Here is a 26191-nt window from a genome sequence, read left to right as displayed (position 1 = left end):
GCTTAAAGCTCAAAGTTTATAATTCCTGGATGCAGCAATGTATGGAAACCTGCATCACATACATGCATATGTCATTATGCATGCGATGAACGTGAATCTCCAGATGGACCAGTAATAAGATAATATGGCTCTTACAGGCAATTATGGTTGTATAAGAAATTTGTGGGTACTGACCTTGATAGCCACTTGAAGAGGGCTGGGATCCCCTGCGATGCCTACCACAGTTCCCTCATAAACCTCACCAAATGCACCATGTCCTAGTGCCCTGGAAGGAAAAAACAAAACAAAACCAGAGAAAGAACAGATATTACTATCCTTTTACTGGACATATATGGGCATATGCCCTTACTGGGTCCCTATACTTGGGATCCAGTGTTCCCAAGCTGCTCTCTTCATCCAGCCCAAAACCAGGAATAGAACCTGCTGTAACAGACTGAATCAACAGCAGAGTTTTGTTTTCATCTCAAAGCTTCTGAAAATAACTTCTCAGTATTTTCTGCCACTGTCACTAAAATAGGGAGGTTGGATCCTTGATGCTTCTGAACACATAAAGCAGCCTGTTCAATCCTAGGGCCCTATCACCACGTATGGCGAGAGCAAGGCAAGACAGAACTGGAGAACAACAAAGTGAGGTAGCTGCAAGCTGATGTCTTTAGGAGATGGCATATAAGATGGCATATAAGATGGTACATAAGAATGATCAAGTTTTTCCTTCTAAAGTTCACATAACTTTGATCAATCTCCTCTGGATGATACGGAGCCAAAGAGCAACATAGCAGGTATTTTCTTGTGACAGGAAATGCTAAAAAAGACATCCTGCTATAGATCTGAAAGGGAATTATTGCCAGGTGGCAAATTTAATCCTAGACATCAAAAAAAGAGAAGTGAAATACCCTATGCTGTGTGTGGTAACATGGAGCAGGAGCCTCATAAATGTATAGAATCATAGAATAGTTAGGGTTGAAAGGACCTTAAGATCATCCAGTTCCAACCCCCTGCCATGGGCAGGGGCACCTCACATTAAACCATATCACCCAAGGCCTCGTCCAACCTGGTCTTGAACACTGCCAGGGTTGGAGCATTCACAGCCTCCCTGGGCAACCCATTCCAGTGCCTCACCACCCTAACAGGAAAGAATTTCCTCCTTATATCCAATCTAAACTTCCCCTCTTTAAGTTTGAACCCGTTACCCTTTGTCCTATCACTACAGTCCCTAATGAAGAGTCCCTCCCCAGCATCCCTGAGAACTTTATGGAATCAAAATATCTTAGAAAACATAGTAAGTTCTATTGTATTTTGGCTGGCTTGGACTAGGTGCTTTCCAGTTAGCCAGACAGCTGGCCCTTGTTTTCTAGTCCTGGATACTTGATGATGAGGAAAACAAGCATGTGAGCCCTACCTCTGCCTTTGCTTCAGGCTGCCTTTCCTCTCCTCTGCCAGAGAGACCCAGCAGCAAGCCTTACCGAAGCAGAGAGATGTTCTTCCGTGGGATCTCCTTCAGCTCGCTCAGAGTGGCGGCCTTCCCTGCAAAGCAGTAGTTGGGGTTGTAATCTGTCATGATGGCTGATGTGCGGATTTTGCTCAGTTTATATTCCGGGCTCTGCAGTCGTGCTCTGGCTCCTTCCAGCTGCTGCTTCTTAAGGTGGTAAACTGCAGGTGGGGAGGCAAAGCAAAATGCACAAGATCAACACCTGGAGAGAAATTATAATGCTGGCCACATAGAACAGAAATCCACTCCATAACTATAAATGCTGAAGGAGCATCTTTAGCTTGCCAGTATCATGTTCTTCTCCATGCTCTGTTGTGATTCAATAGTGGATGTGCAAACAGGCTTATTTCTGCGGAGACCTAATCACCAGGGAGCAACTTAGTTTTCCTCTGCTTCTTTGTATATTGGCTGAGGAAAGGGCATCTTGTTGGCATCAAGTCTCAAAAAGCCTATTACCTTCCAGAATGAATTCTATATTTAATTACAGACTGTGAGTTCAGCCTATATAGAAGTGGCTACTGAAGAAGCACCTGCTAAAAGGGCTCTTCAAGCTCTTTTCTCTGTAGCAGATACCAGGACAGAGGAGTCCTTACCCTTTGGGACTATGCTTGTGCCTAACTGTGGGGTAGTGATGTTTTATGTCACCTCTTTCTTCCTGTGTCCCTCTGATGTACGTGGGAGAACACAACACTTTGGTTCCATGTATTAAAAGTAGTGGCATGTGGATGGGTTCTTTTGTCTAATTTAACCAGCAAAAGCCAAGTCAAGTGGTGATAAGAAGTAAATATTTCTTACTGATAGATAGGCTGCCACAAGTAAGGATCATTCCAAGCACCACAATCACAGCCACCACAGCTAGGAGAAGTGGGAGTGGCAGGTGACCTTCTGGGATAGGACCCTGGGGCACTGGAAAAAGAAAAATAGAGGTGTATTAATCAGAAAGCAACCAGAGCTGCTGTCACATCCCTCTGAAGGTTGTTCCTATTTCAGAAAACAATACAGAGATCATGATCAGATCATCTTATAAAAGTAACAGCAAATCTATCTATAGCCCTGGAAGCTGAAAAATACCTAAATAATTTTAAAAGCATTGTGAAGACAGAAAACTGCCCGATAAAGCACAGATTTCTTATCCATACTTCAGGTTTTTTATAAATGGGTAGCGTCACTGGTCACAAGTTGAAACTTTCTGGTGCTTTGGAGTTCCAAGAGATTGAGTGAGGAAATAACAGCGAATACCAGGCATCAGCTGAGCAGGCACAGTGGGAAACCGATGTGGAAGGAAGTAATTTGTGGCTTAAATAACTCAGCAGTAGGTGGTTTGTTATACCAGAGAGGTATTTATGCTTAAATATCTGATACACTGTGCCAATTCAGGAAATTTACACTATGTCTCTTTACAGATATTTTACTTTCTACCTAATCCAAACCTGAATGTTGAAGATGGTGACAGAGACACAGCTCAGCATGTAAGGAACTAACATCAGGAATTTTAAGTCATGTAGAATCACAGAATCACACAATGGTTTGGGTTGCAAAGGACCTTGAGTTCATCCAGTTCCAACGCCCCTGCCATGGGCAGGGACACCTCACACTAAATGATGTCACCCAACCTGGCCTTGAACACTGCCAGGGATGGAGCATTCACAACTTCCCTGGGCAACCCATTCCAGTGCCTCACCACCCTCACAGGAAAAAGCTGCTTCCTTATACCCAATCTAAACTTCCCCTGTTTAAGTTTTAACCCCTTACCCCTTCTCCTATCACTACAGTCTCTAATGAAGAGTCCCTCCCCAGCATCCCTATAGGCCCCCTTCAGATCCTTGAAGGCTGCTATGAGGTCTCCACGCAGCCTTCTCTTCTCCAGGCTGAAAAGCCCCAACTTTCCCAGCCTATCTTCATACAGGAGGTGCTCCAGTCCCCTGATCATCCTTGTGGCCTCCTCTGGACTTGTTCCAACAGTTCCATGTCCTTTTTATGTTGAGGACACCAGAACTGCACACAATGCTCCAGGTGAGGTCTCACAAGAGCAGAGTAGAGGGGCAGGATCACCTCCTTCGACCTGCTGGTCACGCTCCTTTTGATGCAGCCCAGGATATGGTTGGCTTTCTCGGCTGCAAGCGCACACTGAAGCCGGCTCATGTTCATTTTCTCATCAACCAACACCCCCAAGTCCTTCTCCTCAGGGCTGCTCTGAATCTCTTCTCTGCCCAACCTGTAGCTGTGCCTGGGATTGCTTCGACCCAGGTGTAGGACCTTGCACTTGTCATGGTTAAACTTCATGAGGTTGGCATCAGCCCACCTCACAAGCGTGTCAAGGTCCCTCTGGATGGCATTCCTTCCCTCCACCGTATCAACTGAACCACACAGCTTGGTGTCATCGGCAAACTTGTTCCAACAGTTCCATGTCCGTCTTATGATGAGGACACCAGAACCACACACAGTACTCTAAGTGGGGTCTCGTTTCTTGTAACACTGTTCACTGGAGCCACTAGCTGTAACCTGGAGAATCGACCATCAAAAAAAGCCAGAAGGAGAGGCAATAAAGACTATAGGTCTTATCCATCTGTATGAGTTCTATATATCCATCTATAAGTTTTATCCATCTTGAGGATGAAACTTCACATCTTACCAGTGCAGGTGACATTGTCATTGGCTAGCACAGCCCCCATCTCACATTGGCAGACTGGCAGGTTGGTGTCAGGGTCCCGCTTACAGTTGTCCGAGTGGCAGTGACTGCAGTTAAGATAGATCTGAACCTCCACCTCACCGTGACTCTCCATGGCTGAACAATGAATCAGACACAACAGATGGATTTAGTTCAGTTTTTCCTGTCTTGTTCCAGTAAGGAAAAAGCCCCAACTATAATCTAGCAGGTACAGCAGGTACCTACAACTTCTCTCATCTGCAGGAGAGCAAATAGACCAACACAGTGTTGACGCGTTGAGAAACCTGATGGAAGCCAGGAGGGAAGAAGGTATTCGGTGCCTCAAGCAAACAGAGAGGTCTTGAAGTGAATTGACCTTGAAAAGTCTGGGACTGTGGACATGCAGTTGGGCCTGATGACTGGTGTTTCTCCTGGCTTAGAGATTGAGATGGAAAAGGTCCCAGAGCATTATAGAAGTGCTTAAAGAAATTAGCACAGCTAAAGCTCCAACTTGCAGAGTGAAACATGCCTGAATGAAATACATAAAAACCAAAGACTGGAGGAGAGGGAGCAGGAAAGAGGAAGCAGAGAGGAAAAAGTGAAAAGGAAGAAGAAAAGAACTAAGAGGAATAGAAAGTATATTGTACCTGCCAGGGGATGCAAGAAGATTTCTCCAATGGGGTTCACAAAAGAGATGCCATCTTGCCCACCAGCTGTGATATCATCAGTATTGGAGGCATGCCCCCCTGGGGAAAGAAGAGTATGGCTAGCTGATCAGTGCTGTGTACTGCAAAAAATGTGATGCCTCTGAAGTGTTGCATTCATTCCTGGCTCTTATCCCCTGGGGTCACTCCGCAACCTTTCAGTTATAAGTATAATGTCCCTGATTACTTGTCCTGTGTCACTTGACCCAGCCAGTACCAAGGTTAGTAAAGTGACTTACTCCAAAGTAGGTTTCTCAGTTCAGCAAGGTAAAAATATATTTGCTTTGAACAGAAAAAACAAATGGAACATTTTCCCTGGGCAACTTGGAAATGAATGGTGGTTCAACACACCTTCCAAATGCTAAATCATGTAAGAACACTTCTGTAACCTTGATTTTCCTAATTAAAGACCGATGGCAGAGAGTAAGGCAGGTTTCATGCTGCTCAGCTTTAAGTACCTGTGAATCATGTTCTGCAGCAGTGTGCCTCTGCATTAAGAGCTCTACCCCTTAACTGAAGGTGCTCTGAAGGGTACAAAATTAACCATCATGACCATTCCTCCAGCAGACTTACCTTTGTAGCCTCCACCTCCTCCACCAGAAGTACAAGCTCCTCCTCCCCCACCAAAGCCACCAGAGGTGGCCCACTGGAGCTTGGCTAGTGCCTGGGGGCAAGCTTGACCCCCTTCTCCACCTTCCAGAAGGGACTTTCCAGCCTGAGGAAGCAGACTCTTGTCTTGCCAGCCACCACCTCCACCTTCAGTCAGAGGGTGAGAAATTAAACAAGAGCAGGTTGAGGGAAGAACAAGCAAAGTAGAAGAGATGCTATAGAGGGACAGAGATTGGTCCTTATTGATTTCTTAAGTGCCTGCATTCAGGTTAACTCTTAAGGTTCAGAGAATATACAGACAAGCTTCTTGTTGCCATGGACAATAATAATGTGGAAATCTAATGCGTAGCGTGTGGTATGTACTGCATAAACAGCACCTTAGCACGAATTTCTAGTGGCATTAGGGAAATAAGGAGCCCAACACTCCTCTCCAGGATAACTGGTTAGGGCTTGCAGCCATGCAAGATGTTGAGCTCCCTGAGGAAACACAAATATGCTGGATTTCCTCATCTCCCTCTAGTGGCCCTTCTATAAGGCTATTACAGCACGAGATGGAGAACCACTGGAATTTTTTTTTGTCTCCTAGGAATGAATTCTAGGCACAGCTGTTGCAAGATTATAAATAAGTTTCCATTTCTGGTATAATTTCCATGATATAATTCTTGTTGTTAGGGTTCCAGGGGAGTAAAAGGGAAAAAGCCATCTCTTCAAAGACAATTGTTACAGTGTGGAGGAGTGAGCTCCAACTCCCAAACATCATTTGTACTGAGTCATTTCATAGAAGAGAGTAGGAGGCCTGTGGAATAGCCTCTAATGGAGCACTCATCACCTATCCTATGCATTCTCTTTTATCTGGTGACAGATAAAGAGAATACAAGACAAGAAAAGAGAATATAAACCAGCACGTGTTACAGATTACCAGCACTGTAAGAAATATGCTGGTAATATCCAGCATGTTTCCAAAAGATCAAAAAGAAGCCCCTCACTTCGTGCCTAATGGACAACATGTGTATTCAGCCATTTGGTTCAGACCTCATGTCATTTTAGTGTCTCACCTGCTGCCCCAGTCCTCCCACTGACTCCAGGTACTGCAGTGCTGTTCTCAAATTGCTCCAGGGGTACGTCATCCAGAGAGCTGTCCTGAGCCTTCAGATAGGCTTTTCCTCCTCCTCCTGCTGCGATGAGCAAAGGTTCGAAAATCCCATCCTTCTGCTGGAAAACCCCCCATCAAACATCAGAAAAACTTCACATCCCTTGGATATGCAAACTCACATAAACTCATCAAAATGCATGAAAGCATCCCAAAGAAAAGCAGTCCAAGGCCAGGGCAATACTACCGATTGCTTCCTAAATTCATTACAGAAGCGTTTTACATCATGTCCTGGGTACAAATGTAGCTGTTTAACTCAACTCCAATATTTTGGGATTTAGTTTTTTTAGGACTGCTGCCAATATTAAAGTGGGATCCTGGTGTGATTCCCAGATCTGAGCTGTCAAGAACCAAGGAACCAGTTCGGCTAGCTTAGTGACAGTGACGAGTACGATGGATATGAAAAGAGATAAAGAATTTAAATTTAAAAGGCAAAAAGACAGAAGAATAGGGAGGGAAAGAGAGAAAAAGAGAGACTCCTTTGTATCACCTTTTTAAAGAACTGAGTATCATGGGCAATGATTGACACTGAAAGTTAATTGCTCTGCTGGACACTGCTCAGAAAGGATGCAAAGAGGAAATACTTACTCTAAAGATGTAGGTTGCTCCTCCTCCACCCCCACCTCCTCCAGCCCAGTCCCTCAGGTCCTTTTTTTTCTTGTAATCTTCTTCAATGAGGGATGACTCCCCTAAGCAGATCTTCTGGGTTTCAGGATTGCCCTGAAAGGAGACAAGAGATGCACTCATATATCAGCAAAACCAGCTCTTGAGACTTGTCTGTATATCTCAGTATAGTAATATTGTATTATTTGTGATGTATATCAGGCATATATAAATCAGTATATATATTATCTATGGAAAGGGAAGACCTCTACAAAGACTAACAGCTGAGGGATAGGTCTGCCTGTTACCTCTGATTTACAGACACATTACCCATGCATGTGAAAATACAAATGCTCATAGAAAAAAACAAGGCAATACAGCAATAACTCCTGATATCACAAGTCATATTTCACATATTTAAAACTTCTTATACACAAGAACACTAAAATGTGAAAAATACAGGTGACTTCTCAGAACTTCCTTACTGCTGTGTATATTAGGTATTTCTCAAGGTCATAAATGCATAAAGCAGACAGAGATGACCTGTTCACAGTTAAGAGTGACCTATTGACACACCTCAGAAGGGAAATCTGGGGTCTCAGCTTCCTATTCCTGCTACATACTAAAGAACACTGAAAAAGATGGAAAAAGTAAAGACTTTTAGATTTTAGGCCATTTAGATTTAGGCCATTTTAGATTTTTCTTCTTTTTCTGACACTGAGTCCCATGAGTTTCAGTGACTCGGGAATCTTCCCAGTTTCACTGATGATGAACTCTGAATGACTTCAGAAACTGCCACATTGCTCAGTACAGGTGAAATCTCTACTTGTGTTTATCACATCATAGAATAGAATAGAATCATAGAATATACCTAGGCCAGAAGCACGGTGCCAGTTTTAAAACCTGGGCCCTCTCATTCAGAGAAGAGGACAAAAGATGACAAGATAAATGAGAACCAGGAAAAAGCAAGGGATAAAACTAAGGACAGAGCATGAAAGTCTGGAGCTGTAGGACTCCTTCAGAGAAAGGAAAACAAACATTAGTTACTCAACATTCATCAGGATTCATCAGGATTTCCAAGGCCAAGGAAAATTGGGCTTTGGAAGTGGGAAAAATGAACAGAAACTTTTTCCAATAACATCTGCAAAAGGGAGCTAGTTAGTGCTGGGTTATACTTTGCAATTTGGAGAACAAGTCATGAAATGCAAGGGGATAATGGACAACTTTGTAGATTATGACCTAAGCCTAGAGAGTGCACTGGAGAGGGAACTGCAGATATACAAATGTATGTTTTATTTAGATAGATAAAAGTCTTATACTGTTTAAAGTGAAGAAAGGGTGGGTTTAGAGTCTGTTCCAGCATCTGGGTAAGACGTCATATGCTTTGGGCAGGGTAAATGGGAACTTTGAATGCCTGCAAGAATAGCATGTGTATCCCAAACCTCCGAAATCTACCTGTGGGGAAAAGGGCAAACAGCTTTGTTCCAGGGCAGGGTCTACAGATCACATTTCTGGAATGAGGCTGTACCAAAGGATTCATGCTGAAAAGAGGCAACTTTTGAGCCAAAGTTATATAGAGACTTCCAAATCATTGAGTCTACCATTAGAGGACACACATATAAGCATTCACATCACGAATGTGAATTTCCATTTCTCATGAGTGGGGTTTTTGTCATTACACATTCAGGGGCCAGAAGATTCCCACTGGTTTTGACAGGCTTTAGATTCAGACCCTAGTCTCTAAACTTACAGAGTATCCAACAGTGCAGCCACAAAACTGCTGGATGCTTCCATATATAATAGAAAATTATCCGAAATCCTGGCAGACAGAAAGAAACCTAGGCTATGGAAAAATAAGAGAGGGAGCACACAGCTCTCACCTACTTTTAGTTCCATGCTTAAAATAAGCAGAAGAAAGCTGATGAAGAACTTATTTCAAACACCAGGAGCTTAAAGCAAAGTTCCTGCGGGCTTCATATTTGTTTGCACATTTTGGGATTGTTTTTCTTTTCAGAGTTCTTTATATTTGTTTTGAGATTCTTTCTAACTTGGTTTATTGGTTCTTCCCAGTCTCCTGACTGGATTTCATTGCTGGATTCTAGGATTTCTATCTTTCATCACCAAACCCCAAGCTACCCACTGAATCTCATTGAATCGCGGCTGCAAACTGCCCACATGTGCTTGTGCAGCCCTCACCCCAGGGCAGGCATCCTCCCCCTGCTGCCCCACTAAGATGTACAGCAGCTCATCTTTCTCCAGCTGGAAGGTGGCTGAGATGAAGACCCCATGGGACCTCTTATTGTGGTTTTTGGCTCCCTTCCCCCCGGCTGCTCCATAGGCAGAAATCCTGGAAGAAAAAGTAAGTAGTTAAAGAGACAAATTTCACACATCTCATCCCTAAAGCAATTCCATGTGCAAGCTCTACCCGTTCTGCACTTCCAACCATTGCTTCAGAGAAGGCTCCCCTGCTGCAGCATATCATGGCTATTCTTTGTCTGGCACCCATGCAACTAGGCTGCTAAAGAGGATGGACTAGCTCTACACCACTGCACTGGAGACAGAGGCTTTACAAGGAAATAGGATGAGCTGGTATAGCCAAATCTAGAAGACCAAGGTTTTGGGACTGAAACAATGGCGGTACTTCCACTTGACTGCATGCCCACAATCACTCCTGTTTTCGTCTCTTCTCAGTCACCCCTCCACCCTCCATGCTCTACAGTAGCTCAGACACAGATCCTTAACAGCTAGCACTCCTATTTCTCTCTTACTTCACTGCCTATTCCACCTACTCAGTACAGATGGTCCCACACTTATGCTTGCTGAAACTCCACAGACAGGAGGTACTTAGATGTGGCTGCCTTGCTAGCACCCAGTGGTACTCACCTGTACCGGTTTGTGGCTGGCACTCTCCAGACTTGCACTCCCCGGAGCCTGCCCTCTTTCTCCACAGTCACTGACACGTTGCTGTTCTTATAAGCACTGTCACACTGAGCTTGAGTTGGCCCGTGTGGACCGCTGGCACCACATGTTGTGAACCACCAGAGGACAACAGATGTATCCCCTGTGACCAAAACAGCAAGAGTTGAGGCAGATGTGAACTTCCTTTTACTTCCCAGACATGTGCAATAATGCACAGAATGACGTAACTAAAGGACAAATGTCATTGAAAAAAAATCACTGTTTCTGTTGATATCTTTTCCTCAATGATACCTCAATGACAAAATTCACATTATTATTCTTCTTCACAAAGAACATTAATGATTTTCGATATAAAAAACAGAACAAGAGAAAGACCACATTGCAACAGTATGTGCTATCTACAGGGCTTTAAGCTCAGTATGTCTTTTTAATCATGTGCTTATTATTATAATCATACAAAAAATGCTTACACTTGCATTTACAATGTTGAGAACTTGAAAGTTGCTACATGCTAAAGTTAAATTTATCTGTTACTATAATCCACTAAGATACCACCCTTAATTATATGATCAAAGAGTATTTGTATTATAGTCATAGCACAACTACTGCTCTATATATAGTCACTGTTCACTTTTTCCTCTCTCACTCTATTTCCTGCACACTACTCAATAAATCAGGGACTGCAGATAAGACCCATCAATGCGGGGGTAACAAGACAGGACTTCTGAGAAGAGGTTTAGCCAAGTAGTTCACAGACATCAAATTTCTCAGCATCAACAGAAAGAAAGGAGATATTATTCAACTTTCCAGATGAGAACTGAAGCATATACACAGAAATAAGGGTTGGAAACATCTGTCACTACATCTAGTGTCCATCTATGAAACACAGTGAAAATACAAAGTGACTTGTCTCAGGTTTGCACAAGAACCTTGTGCCAGTAGCACAACTGGAAGAGCTTTTTGCTGCTTTCAGAAAGGGCCTTTCTCCTCCAAGCCAATTTTTTCCTGGCTCTCATTAAGTGTTATTCTTTTGTATCTACAACAATGCAGCAGGTAACCATCTCCTCCATTTAATAACCCTTGTCCAAGACCAAAACATATCCATCTCATCCACCGAATGAGATTAGGCTAAGAACGGAACTTTTAATAATGCGTCTAAAAACTGTATGATGCAGTGCATGCACAAGGACCAGTAAGAATCAGAACTGTTTAAAAGCTGAATATTTAAAATAGCAGTAAAAATCACATACATCTAAAATAAAATTCCTGTTCTTGTTTAAATGAAAAGGCAAGGAAAACTGTCCCCAACAGACGTTAGTATGTGAACATGAAGATAGATCATTGGGGTAATGGCAGAAGTCTCTGCCCCTTGAGCTAACAGGAACTGACAGCAGTACAGATTTGTCACATTTCAGGTGGACACAGTCTTCAGGAGGTGGGGCAATCACACACAGGTATTTGTTGGCAGCAAAGCAGTCTCAAGCACCACCTCCCCTCTTTGGGTCCTCTTTTAGATAGCTCTGCTATCAGTAAACTAATCCCCAGTATCCCCTGTTCTACTAGTTTTTCATCCAGTCTTTCTCCCCAGATCCTCACTTATTTCCCTCCCTGGATCTTCCTCTTTACACCCCTTTTCTCCACTTACTAGATTCAGCTTCACTACTTAAAAAGTCCCAATAAATCTCTCTCTAGTCCCAGCTTTCTGTACTGGTCTACACCTTTCATTCCTGAGCTGGCTTTTCTGCACTCTCAATCTGAGTCATGCAGCTTCTTGCTTTTACTTAGAGCGTTTTTACTTGAAGATTCTTCTTTTCTTTAATGAGGTCCTGCTATTTAAGGACTGGTGAGTTGGGCTCCAGCAAACTGCTGTCCTATAGACAAACAGAGATTACCCAACATGGTCTCCACATCTTCGGAATGGATTATATTCAGTTGCTCTGTTGCTACAGGGCAGGCAGATCACACACAGAAGAAGGGAAGAGAGACACCTTTTGTAACTGAGACAGGTTTTCAGTACTGAATCATGTACCTGGGAAGGAGGGCTCTTCCAAGGGGTTCAGAAGATGTTCATCCAGGATACCAATCTCCCGTGGGTACTGGCGCTTCCCAACAAAATGATTTTGTTGTCTTCCTGTTTCTAGAATGGATAAGAGAGATGGGACAATGGTAGAAGGGAGAAGTGGGAATTTTAAAGATCATGTGAATGAACCGAGGACAACAATTTAGTTAAAATAAGGAAATAATACCTGAGGCAGAAAAGTTCTTCTAAACAATTGTAATTTTGTATTATTCTTTTGGGTCCATGTCTTAGGTTAGTTACTTGTATCTGTGTTCAAGGCAGTGGATCTTCACATGAACACAAACTCTCCATGTTATCCCATGCAGGCTCACCTGCAGGATAAGCTCCTTGATCAACAAATTGCACTGCCTGTGATTACAAGAGACTTTAGGAAAAGCACAGTGTGGGAGAGCGGATACCAGGTATTGATGCTTTGCTGTGTAAAGGAACAATTGTCTTTCATTCTGAATGGTGTCATGGTAAGTAAGCCCCTTATAGAGGAGGGACTTCAAAGCAGTTGCTGATCCAAAGCATCTGAACGCATCGAGAACACCACACAATCAAAGCAGTAATAAATGAACCCTTGCTTTTTAATCTACAAACATCCTGTTTCAGTACTTAAATTACCCATTTTTATGCAGATCTTTGATTGGAAAATCGCTCTAAGAAAAACGAGAGACTTCCTTCCATTTTATGAGCCCTCGGTTAATTTAATACTGACCATTTTTCACCAGTTGAAAAACATTACAAATATTTCAATTTGTTCCAGTTGTGAGAACCTAACAGCTGTTTGATGCTCTATTCAAAAGAGCCTCCCTCAGTTCCAGCTGGACAATTATCTCTGCCGCAAAGCCACTGCTCTAAATAGCGATAATTAACACCCTTGTTAGCTGTGTCAGAGAGGCCAAATAACTAACTGAAGCATGGAGACCTTGCTGAGCTTTTACTCTGGAGAATATTCCCCCCAGGTCTGACTGAAAGCATATTGATGGATGGAAGTAAAAGGACGCTTTGTACTGACACACTCTGTTCATACTGAGACAGAGAACTTCAGATGGATGGAGTTGTCAAGCCAGCGAAAAATGAAATTACCCCAAAACAAATGAACTGGATCAGAGACAAGACTGAAAACCAAATGAAAAAGACAATGCGTGGCCAGAAAAGATCCTTGGTCTCCCAAGACCTGCAGTGAATTAGGAATCCCAAAGGTCGCAACAGTTTCAGATACTCATAGACATACAAGAAATCTGGTTATGTTTGCCAGAGTGAAGGAATGTAAATCACCCGCTGAAATAGAGAGTCAGTCTGTGTGTCTGCATAGATTTTTTTTTTGCAGCATCCCAACTGTGTATCCTAAGGCAATGCCTCGTTTCCAAACAAACAATCCTTCCTCCTTCTCCAAACAGTCTCAAACCCTCACAAGCTGGAAGAAAGTTTCCCTCTCCCCCGTGCTCAGCAGCAAACAAGCTGCAGGCTGAGAATCACCCTGTCCACAGGAGCTGTTAACCCTTGGAAGGCTGATATTTTTGCCTTCAGACATGAATGTGTAGGGTGGAATTTTCTACAAACATGATGTAGCCCTGGGATCTAGGGGCTGGTGCTCTGGTTTATTTTAGCTTCCACTTGCTCCTCTGACAGCCAACATGTTCACTGAAAGTGAATGGAAGGAAACAAGACTGAATTCATATTAAGTACCTATACTAGAAAAATATGAAGAGCACGGGACTCCTTTCTCCAGGATTTAACTAACACTGCTGATTTCTACACTGAAAAGGGACAGAGGGAATTGTAAAGGAGAAATGCAGGGCATCTTCTGCAGGCAAAGAGCTAAAGTAACTCACTCCTACTTCTTTGGGAATGTAATGAAAAAAGATACAGTGGTCTTGTGGCTGGGATGAATTAGAGAAAGGTGCCCCACAGATCCTCAAAGTGTTCAGTCTCCTCAGAGATCCCAACTTACTGATGCAGACTGAAGTATTCCTGGAAGCCTCTCCAGCCTGTCCGAAAGCATCAAGAGAATGAGGGAGCTCCAGCAGCTTCCTCTTCCCCATCCCTTTGGCTGATCTATTGCCTTTCTAGTCAACACTTTCTTAAATCAGCAAAATGTTGCAGTGGTGAGGCTTGAACCACCCCCCACCATTCACCTCAAGCAATGACACTGGCAAGTCAACAGAACCAGACTTTGCTGGGTCAGGGACTTCAAAGTCAAGAACTAAAGATGTGCTGCACAAAAGCTCTCTATGGAGAGTCTTGCCATTTATAAACTAGTCTTCTGGGAAATTGTGGGAAACGATGCACAGAACAAAAATGTAATCCCTAGGCCAGGGCAGTAGAGTGCACTTTGATAGACCAGACCTGTGATCGTAATTGGAACAAGATAATGCTCAGAGCACCAAAAAGTAATAGTCAGTGACCACATAAGCACTGAAGAGGACAACAGCCAGAATTCTGTTTGTCATTCCAGCCCATGTTTTCATATTTAGACACTCCTAGTTCAGACTTCTTCATATGAAAGAAGTAGTTAACTAAAATGATGAAATATCTTTATGCCTGTCCCCTGAAAGTTCTCACAACAAACCAGACCCATGTCATCACCCGTATCTGTGATACTGTCTTATACAAGGTGATTTGTATGAACCAGAACGTGGCTGCATCTCACCTTTTTCACAGGGAAAACATCTGCCAGTGCCCAGGAGCAGCCGTCCAAAGAATGGTTTGGTTTTTGTCCTTATTGATCTCCCTTGAGCTGTCCTCACTACCCATTTGTTCTCCTCCTAAATTTTGCTGAATCCTTCCTCTTGATTTTGAGGTATATGGAAAACCTCACTTTCTCTCCCATCTTGCATACAGACAAGCAGTGCTTTCAGAGCCCACACTGGGTTTTGTAAAGCAATTGAACTACAAGATTGAAATAGATGGAGAAAATAATATTTACATCCTAGCAAGCAGCAAATTCTTCCTTCCTGCCATACATCCTTCCTGCTGCCCTCATGCAAAGAATTCACTGCCTTGGATCTTAATTGGCTCCATCTCTGACATCTGAAACCTCTCCTTGCCAGGGAGAAATAATTTCATTACTGAACACACAGCAGAGCTGCTGGGCTTCTCTGCAACCTAACTGAATTAAAGTCATGGGAAGACAAATGCAAGGGGGTTGCTTTCAGAGGCGAGAAAACGTCAATTTGCGAAGAGGATTCAAGGAACAGTGGCAAGCGCAAGGCTTCCGAGAAAAGTATTTCCTTCGTGATGTCTTCTGCATGAGTCACACATCTCTGGGTCACTCCTTCAGATGGGGTGAGTGCCAGCTGCTCCTGGACATCACTGTGATTTACACTAATTGAAAACGAGGAGATACTTGGGCACTCTAATGCACAAGCTCTGGTAACATCGCTGCAGTGGCATTTACTCCCCATCTATTTGCCAAAGGATACATCCCTACACCAGCGCCAGCAAAATGTCTGTGGGTGAACTGGAGGCTGTATTTGCTCTCATGGGGGGCAGTAAACTCCAGCAGCTGGGTGGCAAAAGAGCATCTGGAATCCCTCCCTTCAGTTTCCTCGAAAGATGTCAAAAGAGAAGGTTAGCTTGGGGACCAGGGAGTGATAAATGACACTGCCATCAAGGAACATCTCTTGCTTTTAATTTCAAATGAAAATGGGCATGCTCAGCATTTTATAGAAAGGTGGTTTCAGTGCCTAAAGAATAAAGGGACAGAAAACAGGAGATTAAATAAGACAAAGGTGGGAGGGAAAGAGGGCTTTTGTTGATGAACTTGTAATGCCTCTGTTTTGGCATAAGCCTTTCCTCATGCTATGTACAGCTAGCTCCTGCAGAGACACGTTATTACACTAAATGCTGACACACTGGGTGTGGGACACATGAAATGTGGCGCAGGACCACTGATGCACATTTTATCTACATCAGGAGTCACAATTCAAGTGCTGCATGTCCTCCAGTTCCTTTAGAACAATAGAAGTATTTTCTCCAGGGACAAAAAGAAGGCAGTCTCTAAATATTTGCAAACAGTTCAAGTATCCAACCTCTTTATACTTGTCTGCTAAGAAAATGCAGCTCCTGCTAACAGGCTTCTGAGAGTAGCACTAGCTCCATTATTCAGTGGAATACACTGCTGTCTGTTGCATTCACAGTAACAAAGTAAATGGAAGCACATCTGATATATACCTGGCAGTGACACTTGAGGTACCGTGCAAAGTAGAACAAACAGTGCAATAATCTAAACTTTACTGTCAGAGAGTCACTTTATTCCTTCATTGTATTCCTTTCCTCCACTAAAATATAGGGTGACTTTCCCCTTTGTTTTCAACAAATTCCCTTCAGCTATCAATTGCCAGGGCACATAGGTCAGCAGGGACTGCTGAAGAACACTGATGTAATCCTTCCACTTTGGGGCTAAGGAAAAAGTCTAGTGCTTCTTGCCAAGACACACAGGCAGGTCTCAACTCTGGGATACAGGATATCCCAGATTAAAGAAAAACAGCATTAGGACACTGACACACTGTAAAATTGCCTCTACCTGCAATCTTCAGTAGGGCTGAGATAAAACGACATTGTGCTGTAAAAGGTATCACAAGGGGAGAGCAGAGTGTGTATGTCCTGGATCTGTGGGGTGCTAATTACACTACCCGAACTCTTTAGAGGGATTCTGCAACACTTGTGGCTCACCATCAGTAAAGCAGTCCAGTCCAAATGTAATGTTGTCGACAGCAATGTCAGCTTGGGAATTCCAGCCCCAGGTTGCCAGGAGTTCCAGTTGAAACCTTTGCATTAAGACAGAAGTTTTAGAGAAAAGAGACAAATGGGCAGGTAAAAAAAAAAAGGCAACTAAAAAGAAAATGTTCCCTTAGCTTTCCAACCCCAAAGACACAGACAGAAAAAAATGGGAACAACAGTATTCAAATAGACAGGAATCTGATCTGAGGCCTGACCATAACTCAAAACAGAGACATGAGTTTATTTCAGCTGAAGGTGAGGACATGTTAAATTTCAGTCATGATTCCCTGAAGTGGGCTCTCTCATCATTTCCCTACATGACCAGCTGTTTAGCTATTTATCTAGGTCTGTCATGTCCCATATGCACTGCCACGTTCTGAATTCATAAGGAAGAAAGAAAATGGGCTGAAGGATCTCCTTCTAATGGATAGGACTGAATTGTTTTTCATTAGATTTCAGAAATAAACAGATGACTGATGTCCAGTCCATTTAGAGCTTATTAAAAGCATATGGAGAGGACCTCTACTGTTGTCATTGGTGAAGCTCAATGATGATTTATGAGAGATCAAGCACTGACCTGCCTAACACATTAATCATTCAGCCTAGGAACACACTTATTCCAAATTAGTGGCAGTAAAGTACATGAGCGTATTCCACCCACCAGCCAAACGTTGGTCCATATCCACAGTTAATATAACGTTGCATAGCTGCATGAAGGTCTTTAGAGATAAGCTGCTTTTACCAAAACTCAAGAATGGCCCTTTGTGTTATATGAAAGCATTCACTCCTACAGGATCTGATTGCTCTGGGATTAAGTATAGGTGCAGCAAATGCAAAGCAAGGGTCTCTTGAATTACCATTCTCTTAGTTATGGGGTTAGCAGAGGAATTTGCCATTAGATCCCCTTTGTATAGAAACCTGCCTCTTTATTAGCAAGTTTAGCACTACTTCTGCATTTTCAGACTCGTACAGAAGTCCATTGGCACTAGACAGTGATTCCCCTATCCATTTGATGGAAGAGAAAGTCACAGCATGCTGACTAGGATACTTCTAGCACCCACAGGCATAGATACAGCACCACAGCCTACCCCTGACTCAAAGTACACACATGGAAGTATACCCTCTGTCAGGTGAATCTGCTGTATCTGGTCCATAGAGTCAAAGTAGGAGAGAGTCCATGGCACTGTTCTACAAGGTAGATTTCTGCTCCAGCCAAGTACAAGTGGGATCCTGGGGAATAACCCCCTTCCTCCAGTGCACAAGATTAGACATCTTATAAGCTTTGAGCTCTGTATGCCTCCCCTTCTTCATGACTTCAGAAAAAGGAGAGGAGTTTGCCTTTTGAACCCTGCAGTGTTAGCCAGAGGGGTTTCCAGTGTTCCTGCTCATTGAGCTCATTTTGCTGACTCCAGCATATTACACCCTCCAGCTCTGATGTCTGGTTTTCTGATTTTCTTCTGATAGCAGCCTTTTTCCCCCATGTGTGTGAACCAAGTGAGTGAATTTGCAGTTTTCCAAGTACTCAGTGCCCAAGTGGGAGACTGCTCAGCAAACTCTGTAGTTTGTCTTCCTTCTCTCCCAAGAAATAAATTAAACTAGAGGAAGCTGATGCTAAAAACTGGTTGTATATCCCATCCATGGCTGCCTAATTATGGCCCCATTAAGCCATTCATGTCCTGCTATAGCAATTATTTGTCTTGCATTTCATATCTACCCCTTCTCTTTGTGTGATCTATCCTCTCCTACCCACTTTGATGCTGGCTATCATCCCTTTGAGAAAGGAAGGAAAAATGTAGCTCTTTCATTTAGTAAGAGAAGGACAGGCATTTCCTGAAGATTCAGGATATGGGAAAATGACATGCCAGACCAAACTCTGTGCTAAAACATCCCCTAAGCACAGCATTGCTGGAGTTTGCATTACCAAGGAGAGCTGCCAGCACCCACAGATACACAGAAAAGTCATTCACGAAGGTTTATACCAAATTGTACACCATGCAGTCAAAATGCTTTCCCGGTGTTGAGGATGAGGCAATGCAGGGATTTATCATTTTGACCATGCTTGAAAATGCTAGAAACTTTTTAAGTTTTCTGTGCTACCAGGTATTGGAAGTGGGATCTGAATTTTGTGAGGAAGAGTCGCACAGCAGGAACGACCATTTTTTTTCCATTTGAATGAGAATCTGTTCAAATTTTAGTAAAAAATCATTGACAATTTTAAATCCCTGACTATTCCATCCCTGGTAGTTTGTTTGTTTTAAATCCCACAGTTCCCTGCCTATCTTCAGTTCCAGGGTTAAATGATGCTTTCCACGGCAATGCTGTATTGAATTGCATCAGGTCCTGCTTCAGCTACATGAAGCAAGGACTGCCCTTCCAAATTAATGAATACACTTTTTGAGGAGGTTGTGGAGCTCCCTGGAAACTTTACAGCAGGGGAGCTTGGACTTGGTGTGTGCGGGGTTTGGGGCTGGGATCTATGGAGAGAAAAAGAAGGATAAAATGTTTTCACAAAAGGGAGTTTGAAGAAGAAAGAAAGACCATGTATATGAAAACAAGGAAGAAAGGGTCTGAATGCTCACAGAAGCTGGTGAGATGGGACAGAAGGAGCAGAGCTTGGAAGGAACAAGGCAAGAGGCCTGGAATGGAGCCCATGTCCTGAGAGCAAAAAGAACAGGGTTTCCTCAGCTGGAGCAAATAGCTGCAACATCTTCCGGCAAAGCATGTGCTCTTTCTGTTTCTGTTCAGATCAGTGCAGCAAATGACAACTAATGACTTCTGTTAATCACTTGGCCAGCTCAGATAGCACAGGTCTGCTTGTTAGATTGTAGAGTTCCAGCCTCATCCACAGTGACTGTTACTGTTGTGCCACATCAGTTTTAAATTTGTTTGAAAATAGCATACAAAAAGGTTGCATGAAGTGAAACAAGAGAGAACTACTTGAAATAGACTGTCATAACACATGCATGGCCTACCTACTTCTTTCATATTGTCTAAGTGCTCAACTCTTTCAAACATTACAGTATTTGTATATCAGCTGCTTTTTCCATGCAATGCTGGCTAGTGCTCCCTAAAGACTCCTGCTGTCCATCCCCTCCTGCCACAGATGATCCATTTTGCTTCAGAACTGAGTGCTGATCCATAAATCAGAGGTTTCAGGAGAGAAGCATAAGGGAATGTTTATCAGAGGAGGCAGAAGTTTTTAAATACACTGAAGAGCCCCTAGGACTCTGCTGGGGTTACATCCACATGAAAGTGCCTGGGGAAAAGAACAATTCTGGACAATTGCTTTACTTTATATATGCAAAACTAAACAGATGCTAATCCACAGGGCTCCAAACTGTGTCAGAAAAGAATAACAAATACACTGCCAGCCTGCAGACCTATCCTATCCTAAAGGAATAATTCATGGCAAAGGTGTGTACGGTGAACACATGATAATGCTGAGAATCATGAAAGAGAGCAGTACAACATTGTCTCTAAGTTTTACTGCTGCTTGGGTCTGAATCGCTATCACTTCTGGACCCAAATCCTTCAGTCTTTTACTCAAAGATGCAGAGAATATTTGAAGTTAAAAGGAATCCCCTTCACACCTAATCCATGGAGTTTTGAGACATTCTTTATTGCCAGTATTAGGTAGATATTTTTCCATTTGTAATATTCACTGTATAGGCTTTGAGACTGTTTGTCATAACTGTCATGTGAAACAGGCTTTCCTGAGAAAGATGAAATAAAAATGGATTAGAGCAATTTAAAAATCATTTGTGTTGGGCAAAATAACCACCTGCTAACACCAGCCACATGGCTTGAGATTGAGTAACACTGGGTGAGGGAGGAGAAATACCAGCTTAAAATTAAACTGGGTTCAAATTCTTCAAACCTTCAATATCTGACTTCATTTGTAAACCAATGTCATGCTGTATTTTCACATCTAAAACCATGACAATTTTAGTGCAAGGCTGATTTGGGCATCAGTCTTTCCTGTGAATGTGATGTGGCAATGAATGATCTCCAGCTGCCTAGAATGCACTGGTACAGATCCTAGACTAGACAGCTGCATTGGCTAAACTGTGGGTTTACCACTCATTTGACTCACATGGCTGGTTTTACTGTGGGAGTACAAAGTGCAGCTATGCTACTATAACTGGGAGCACTTTGTCACTGTGAGTATAATGCCTTTCTCAGATTGGAAACATGTTTCTAGTCCAGACACTTGCTATTCCCAGTACCTAAGCACTATTTGAGGCTGCATGGGAGTGCAGAAACACAGCGTGAGCTTGTGCGGAGCTAGGCTGCATACATTCACAAAGGTATGCCTGCATGGGAGAATACTTCTTCAGTAAGCAGAATTGAAGTACTACTACTGTGGAGGCTTTTTTTAAACAGAAATGACCCTGGAAGAAGGCAAGAATGAAGGTGACGCTTCACAACAAGGACTAACAATTTACTAACTGGATGCTGCTGGTGGAACTCTTACCGATTCTGAAGCACTGGCATTGGTAAGGTGATGAGAAACCAGTGGTCGCTCCAGCTCCCTGCCCTTTCCCACATGGGCAAGATGACTGGAGCTCCCTTTTTCTCTTCCCTGACAGAGAAGGAGATGGTACCATTGTAGCTGCCAAAAACATGCACTGAGAATTGGATCTGTAATAGAGGAAGAAGAGGAAAATAAAGGTATCCTGTGATAAAAAGGGAAAGTTACTCACTTCTCTCTCCCTGGGGATCTGAGACACCAAACCTTTGATCCTGGGTCAAATTGTTTAATCAGGCACACCACTCAGGTCCTCATTGCTTGTGTATGGCTCATCACTATTCTAGCATGGAATTTTCTTTGTGGGGACCTTGACTGACACTCCTGTTGGACAGCTGTTCTCCAACCACTGACAACAATATCCATGGCCTCAGACACCATCTCAGTGAAAGAGCATTGATTTCCTTGTTATCTCCTTCAGGAACAGAAAGTAGTAAAGCAGAAGAGCACAAGCTTAAACTTAAGAAATGCTTTATCACTAAATGCTTCCACTAGAGAGGTTATTGCAGAAAACCAACCCTAACTGCATTCCTCTTCAGTGTTCTCACCAGCTTAAAAATTCCTGTGGATGGGTTTGAATCTCAGTTTAAATCTTTAGATTTAAAAAGAGGATTGCCATTGTAACCACCCAGGCTAATGTGTTGCATCCAGGCCCTATATAAGGCACTCTTCATGGGAGATCTGTGCTGCCTCAAATGCCCTTGAAACGAAGAATTAGGCTATCTCTAGAGGCAGAAAACCTCAATCCATAGACTTGGTCCAAGTCTGGACTGTAACACCCACATGACAGGTAAGCAACCTGATCACCAGCCCAAAGAATATCTTGAAGCAGGGTTCTTTCCTCTTTTTTTGGAGCAACCACTTCCCTTGGCCACAGAGCAAGATGGAAACGCTATTTCCACCACTGCTTTGAGCACTCAGCTTCTCTTTATGTTACAGAGAGCACCAGCAGGAAAGGGAGTGGACTCGTGCAAGTGCTGCAAAGAACAACCATAGGAAGTTCCTTGCTGCTGAAAGGTGGATCCAAATCCTTGCCGGTGGAGGAGAGAATGGGTCCAGATCTTCTGTGACCTGTACACCATAACCATCAGTTACTGTTCTCCTCTTCCTGGGTTTGTGAACCTAGCTCCAAACACATTTTATTTTGTTGAACTACCCAGCCAACCTGACCTGGATTTATAAATAAACACAAATGCTGAAGTTACGTTTTTGGCACGTGCACTCTATTTCTCTTGCCAGTTCTAATTAGGAGGCATCAAAGCTTTCTCTTTTCCCCTGGCAGGGCTGGACTCCAGCTCAAACTTGCAGCTTAATTTCCCTAAGTGTTATGAATATATTATTATTGAATATTTTTAATTACAGCATCTCCAAACTCCACTTATTCTGTATAAAGATTTGGGCTGAAGGCAGGTTATATGAGTTTATTCATGCCAGGTTGCTTTATAACCTTCATCTATTCCTGAAAAACGCAATGCCTGCTAACTTCACACCCCTGTTCTCAGGGAAACTGTTAAGTTTGTTAACCCCTGAGAAAGTATTGCAGAACTTAAGAAGAGAAGTTTCAGCCGTAGTTATATACTGAATGGCTCAACAGCTTAGACAGCCATCTCCCTTTTTGATGAACCAAGGCCATGCCACACAATTCAGGTGCTGGGTTCCCTTCAGAGGAATAATTTGTACAGTTAGGCTGGGGAGTTCTCCATACAGAGGAGCTGATTTGGGACTCCTGCTTTCACTTACTGGGGATGCACCTCATGTCTCCTTACCAGTTTTACACAAGTAACTAGCTAGTATAGCGAACTCTTCTGCTTTCCAGTGTTTTGTAGAGCGTGCAGAGACACAGGAGATTGGGCTAATTGTGCAAACAGTGCCTACAGATTAACTCCACATAGGTGCTAACACACAGTGGTATACCTGGTAGTCTTCAGTGGCAATACTGGCTGGCAAGCTGGCACTGTAAGCCTTGGCCGTACCACTCGTCTGATTGCTGTCTGCTCGCAGGTAGAGGAAGTTCCCTGTGAAAAAGGAACCAGAAAAGACAAGATGATGTTTTGCTCCTTTTATACTCTCTTGAAATAATTTAACATCACTGTGCTGAAGCACAATGTAAGTATGAAGACAAGCACGTCTTGAGAGTAGATCTGTTAGTGAGGATATAATAAGTAGTCTGGTAGATTTCAGTAGCACAGACGTCAACATCCCAAACCCTTTCCTGGAACATGACTACATAAACCTCAGGCATCACACAAGTACCTTCCTATACAGGGGCTCACACCAATCTGCTGTGAACTACTAATCAGCCCTAATTCTTACACCACAAGCATCAATGACTCTTGCAGAGACAAACACTGGGCTGTAAGAGCTTATTTGTAGTCTTTGCTCCCAGAGGCAGTTTATGCAAGCTCTTGATAGACAAACAGGACGCTCATATGGACATCTTTATTTTGACAGGGAGCTGTGAGGCAAGACTCATCTGTGCTAACTGGTCTGACTTTCAACCTAACCAAGTGAGGGACTGACCTCCATCCTTCTTATCTACCAAGCTGACAGTTCTGGGAATTATCTGACTCTTTTTTTATTGTGGCATTCTATGGCACAGAATTTGTATAATCACTTGGTCTTGGGATATGCTTACATGTGATGCTTTTCCTAACTCACTGGCAGTTCTGTTGGGCAATTTGTATTTTGTAATGCAGCAGCTATTGTGCTGCTGGTGAAGTATTCTGCAATTGCATTGCTCATAAGAGAAAGGAAGGAAGAGGTATACAGATAGAAAAGAGAATTAATTGTATATTTTTTAAGGTGAAGGAGAATCCTAGTCTCCAATAGTTTTGTGTTAACTTTGTTGCAAGAACTTGTTTCATATAAAATTTTGAATCATGTTCAAAAGTTAATTTTAGCTACATTTAAAGTTGCCATAGATAATACTGATGCTAAAAGTTCATTTGACAATGATGCCAAAAATTTTAAACCAATTTTAAACCCTAAGTTTGAGGCTATTGTGTATGCACACACACAGAGAACTATGAAGAACCTACCAGCAGTGGCTTGTAAGGTAGACCCTACAAACGAGTCATCTTGAATCACTTCAGTAAAACCCCGAATAGACCAAGGTGATGCTGCACTTTCATTCAGTGTCCAGCCACATGGACCCTCTTCAAAAGAGCAATGTGAGCCCTCTGGGAGACTGTCTACAATGGTGAATAAGAAAAAGCAGGAAAATGGGAGAAACTTGATTATGGAAAAACACGAACAGCAGCAAAGATCAAAACTGACTGTGGCTAAGCTACCCAACCTATGATATCCAGTTTTCAATGTCAAAATATTAGTAGGTGTCATATGTTTATTTCCAGAGTCACGATCAGAAAGGCAACACTTTGCTTCTGAAGATATTTGAGATTTTGCAGTTCCGTTCTGCAATAGATACTGTGTAAAACTGCAGCTCCCAGAATGTGAAGAACCATAAATCACTGCCATATATTTGGAAAGGCCTTGCTGCATATGAAACTTCAGCCATCACAAAATTTTCTGTGTTCACTTAAAGGAAGGCCAATCAAGCAGATTTCTGCCACTGTACTTACAACAAAGCTGAATGTTGCTTCTTAGCACCACATACAATGGGTCAGGGGTTTTCTCCATCATGATGTGCAAGAACTCTGAACAGGGATCTTGGAGGAGCAGATTTAATACTATGTTGGTAACTGGCACTAGAAAGATGATCAGCAGCTTCCACTGAAGAAAGCTTCAGACCTTGGGTCCAGAAGGAATTTCTCACCCAGCTGCTTTTCTCTGCAGTAGCAGCAACTACACAAGGCAGGTCATTGAGATCCTTACTGCAGTATTTAAAAATCCAAGCCAAACAATCCAAATCATTTTATCCTATATAGGGTGATTTTTCGAAGTGAATCTTGGTATCCAATTAATGTAAATAGGCAAAGTTAATTAAGGAGGCAAGATACTGAATTAATCTAGAGATTTCATCCTAAATTTCTTCTAAAGGGAGGAGGGCTCCCACGAGGTGCCATGCCACATACTCACCACACCTCACTCCTTCCCGTTCTTTGGCAGGGCAATCACTGATGAATTCACAGATTTGTAGGTGGCTGACACAGCCTCCAGGAAAGCAGGGGAAGGTGGAGACTTTGTCATATATAGAGTGATCTTGTTTTTTTTTATCTAAAGGAAAAACAGAAAGAAGCCCAGAGATGCTTCGGCAGAAGTGTATGACCCTTCACATGTATCAGCCTTCACATGAAGGACCTCAGACAGTATTCTTTGGGTGATAATACTCACTTCTGCTCTTTATCATGTAGGTTTCTACCCCAGCATGACATTCCTGTAGGTCACCTCAGTTCTCATGGAGCCCAAATTTATTGCTCCTTTCTCATGCACTGTCTTCTGCTGTGTTTGTGCTATCTTTAGATAATCACTATACTTTTTTGGGGGGTGTTTGTGTGTGTTGGTTGTTTTGGTTTTGATGGGGTTTTATTGTTATGAAGGATCTTGCAGTTTCCCAGCATGATGTGCTCCTCGGTTCTACACACATCGCTATGCTCCTGCCAGGCAGCTGTGGTATGCTGCATGACACTGCTGCTGGAAGCAGAGACACACACTTAGCTCCAGTCAAGACAGACACATTGCTATGCCCTATAAAGATTCAGGCTTAACTAACATTTGTGCTGCTGACACATTTCTGTGCCAGCCCATGAAGACAGCTGCTTCTCCAGCAAGTTGGGCTCTCTATGCAGAGCT

The 26191-nt window shown here is 42.9% G+C and overlaps 1 protein-coding gene across 2 annotated transcripts in view; it reads right to left on the bottom strand.

The window, feature by feature from the left end:
- Window positions 1–26191, bottom strand: part of LTK (leukocyte receptor tyrosine kinase) — a 95690-nt gene that overhangs the window by 14158 nt on the left and 55341 nt on the right. For both annotated transcript variants that reach the window (XM_057403979.1, XM_057403977.1), the window contains exons 6-21: window positions 25478–25615; window positions 24478–24630; window positions 23354–23454; window positions 21386–21552; window positions 16864–16958; window positions 12151–12258; window positions 10086–10263; window positions 9399–9549; window positions 7188–7319; window positions 6505–6661; window positions 5414–5596; window positions 4784–4882; window positions 4122–4274; window positions 2285–2395; window positions 1464–1650; window positions 175–265 (exon numbers count right to left, since the gene is read on the bottom strand). In XM_057403979.1, coding sequence (XP_057259962.1) covers window positions 175–265; window positions 1464–1650; window positions 2285–2395; window positions 4122–4274; window positions 4784–4882; window positions 5414–5596; window positions 6505–6661; window positions 7188–7319; window positions 9399–9549; window positions 10086–10263; window positions 12151–12258; window positions 16864–16958; window positions 21386–21552; window positions 23354–23454; window positions 24478–24630; window positions 25478–25615 — 2204 coding nt within the window. The remainder of the gene's footprint in view (window positions 1–174; window positions 266–1463; window positions 1651–2284; window positions 2396–4121; window positions 4275–4783; window positions 4883–5413; window positions 5597–6504; window positions 6662–7187; window positions 7320–9398; window positions 9550–10085; window positions 10264–12150; window positions 12259–16863; window positions 16959–21385; window positions 21553–23353; window positions 23455–24477; window positions 24631–25477; window positions 25616–26191) is intronic.

The sequence above is a fragment of the Pezoporus wallicus genome, unplaced genomic scaffold (assembly GCF_028554395.1).
Source record: "Pezoporus wallicus isolate ANWC-B61680 ecotype Strahan unplaced genomic scaffold, APGP_CSIRO_Pwel_v1 contig_8673, whole genome shotgun sequence".
NCBI classification, from domain to species: Eukaryota; Metazoa; Chordata; class Aves; order Psittaciformes; family Psittacidae; genus Pezoporus; species Pezoporus wallicus.
This window is presented reverse-complemented; position numbering and strand designations above follow the sequence as displayed.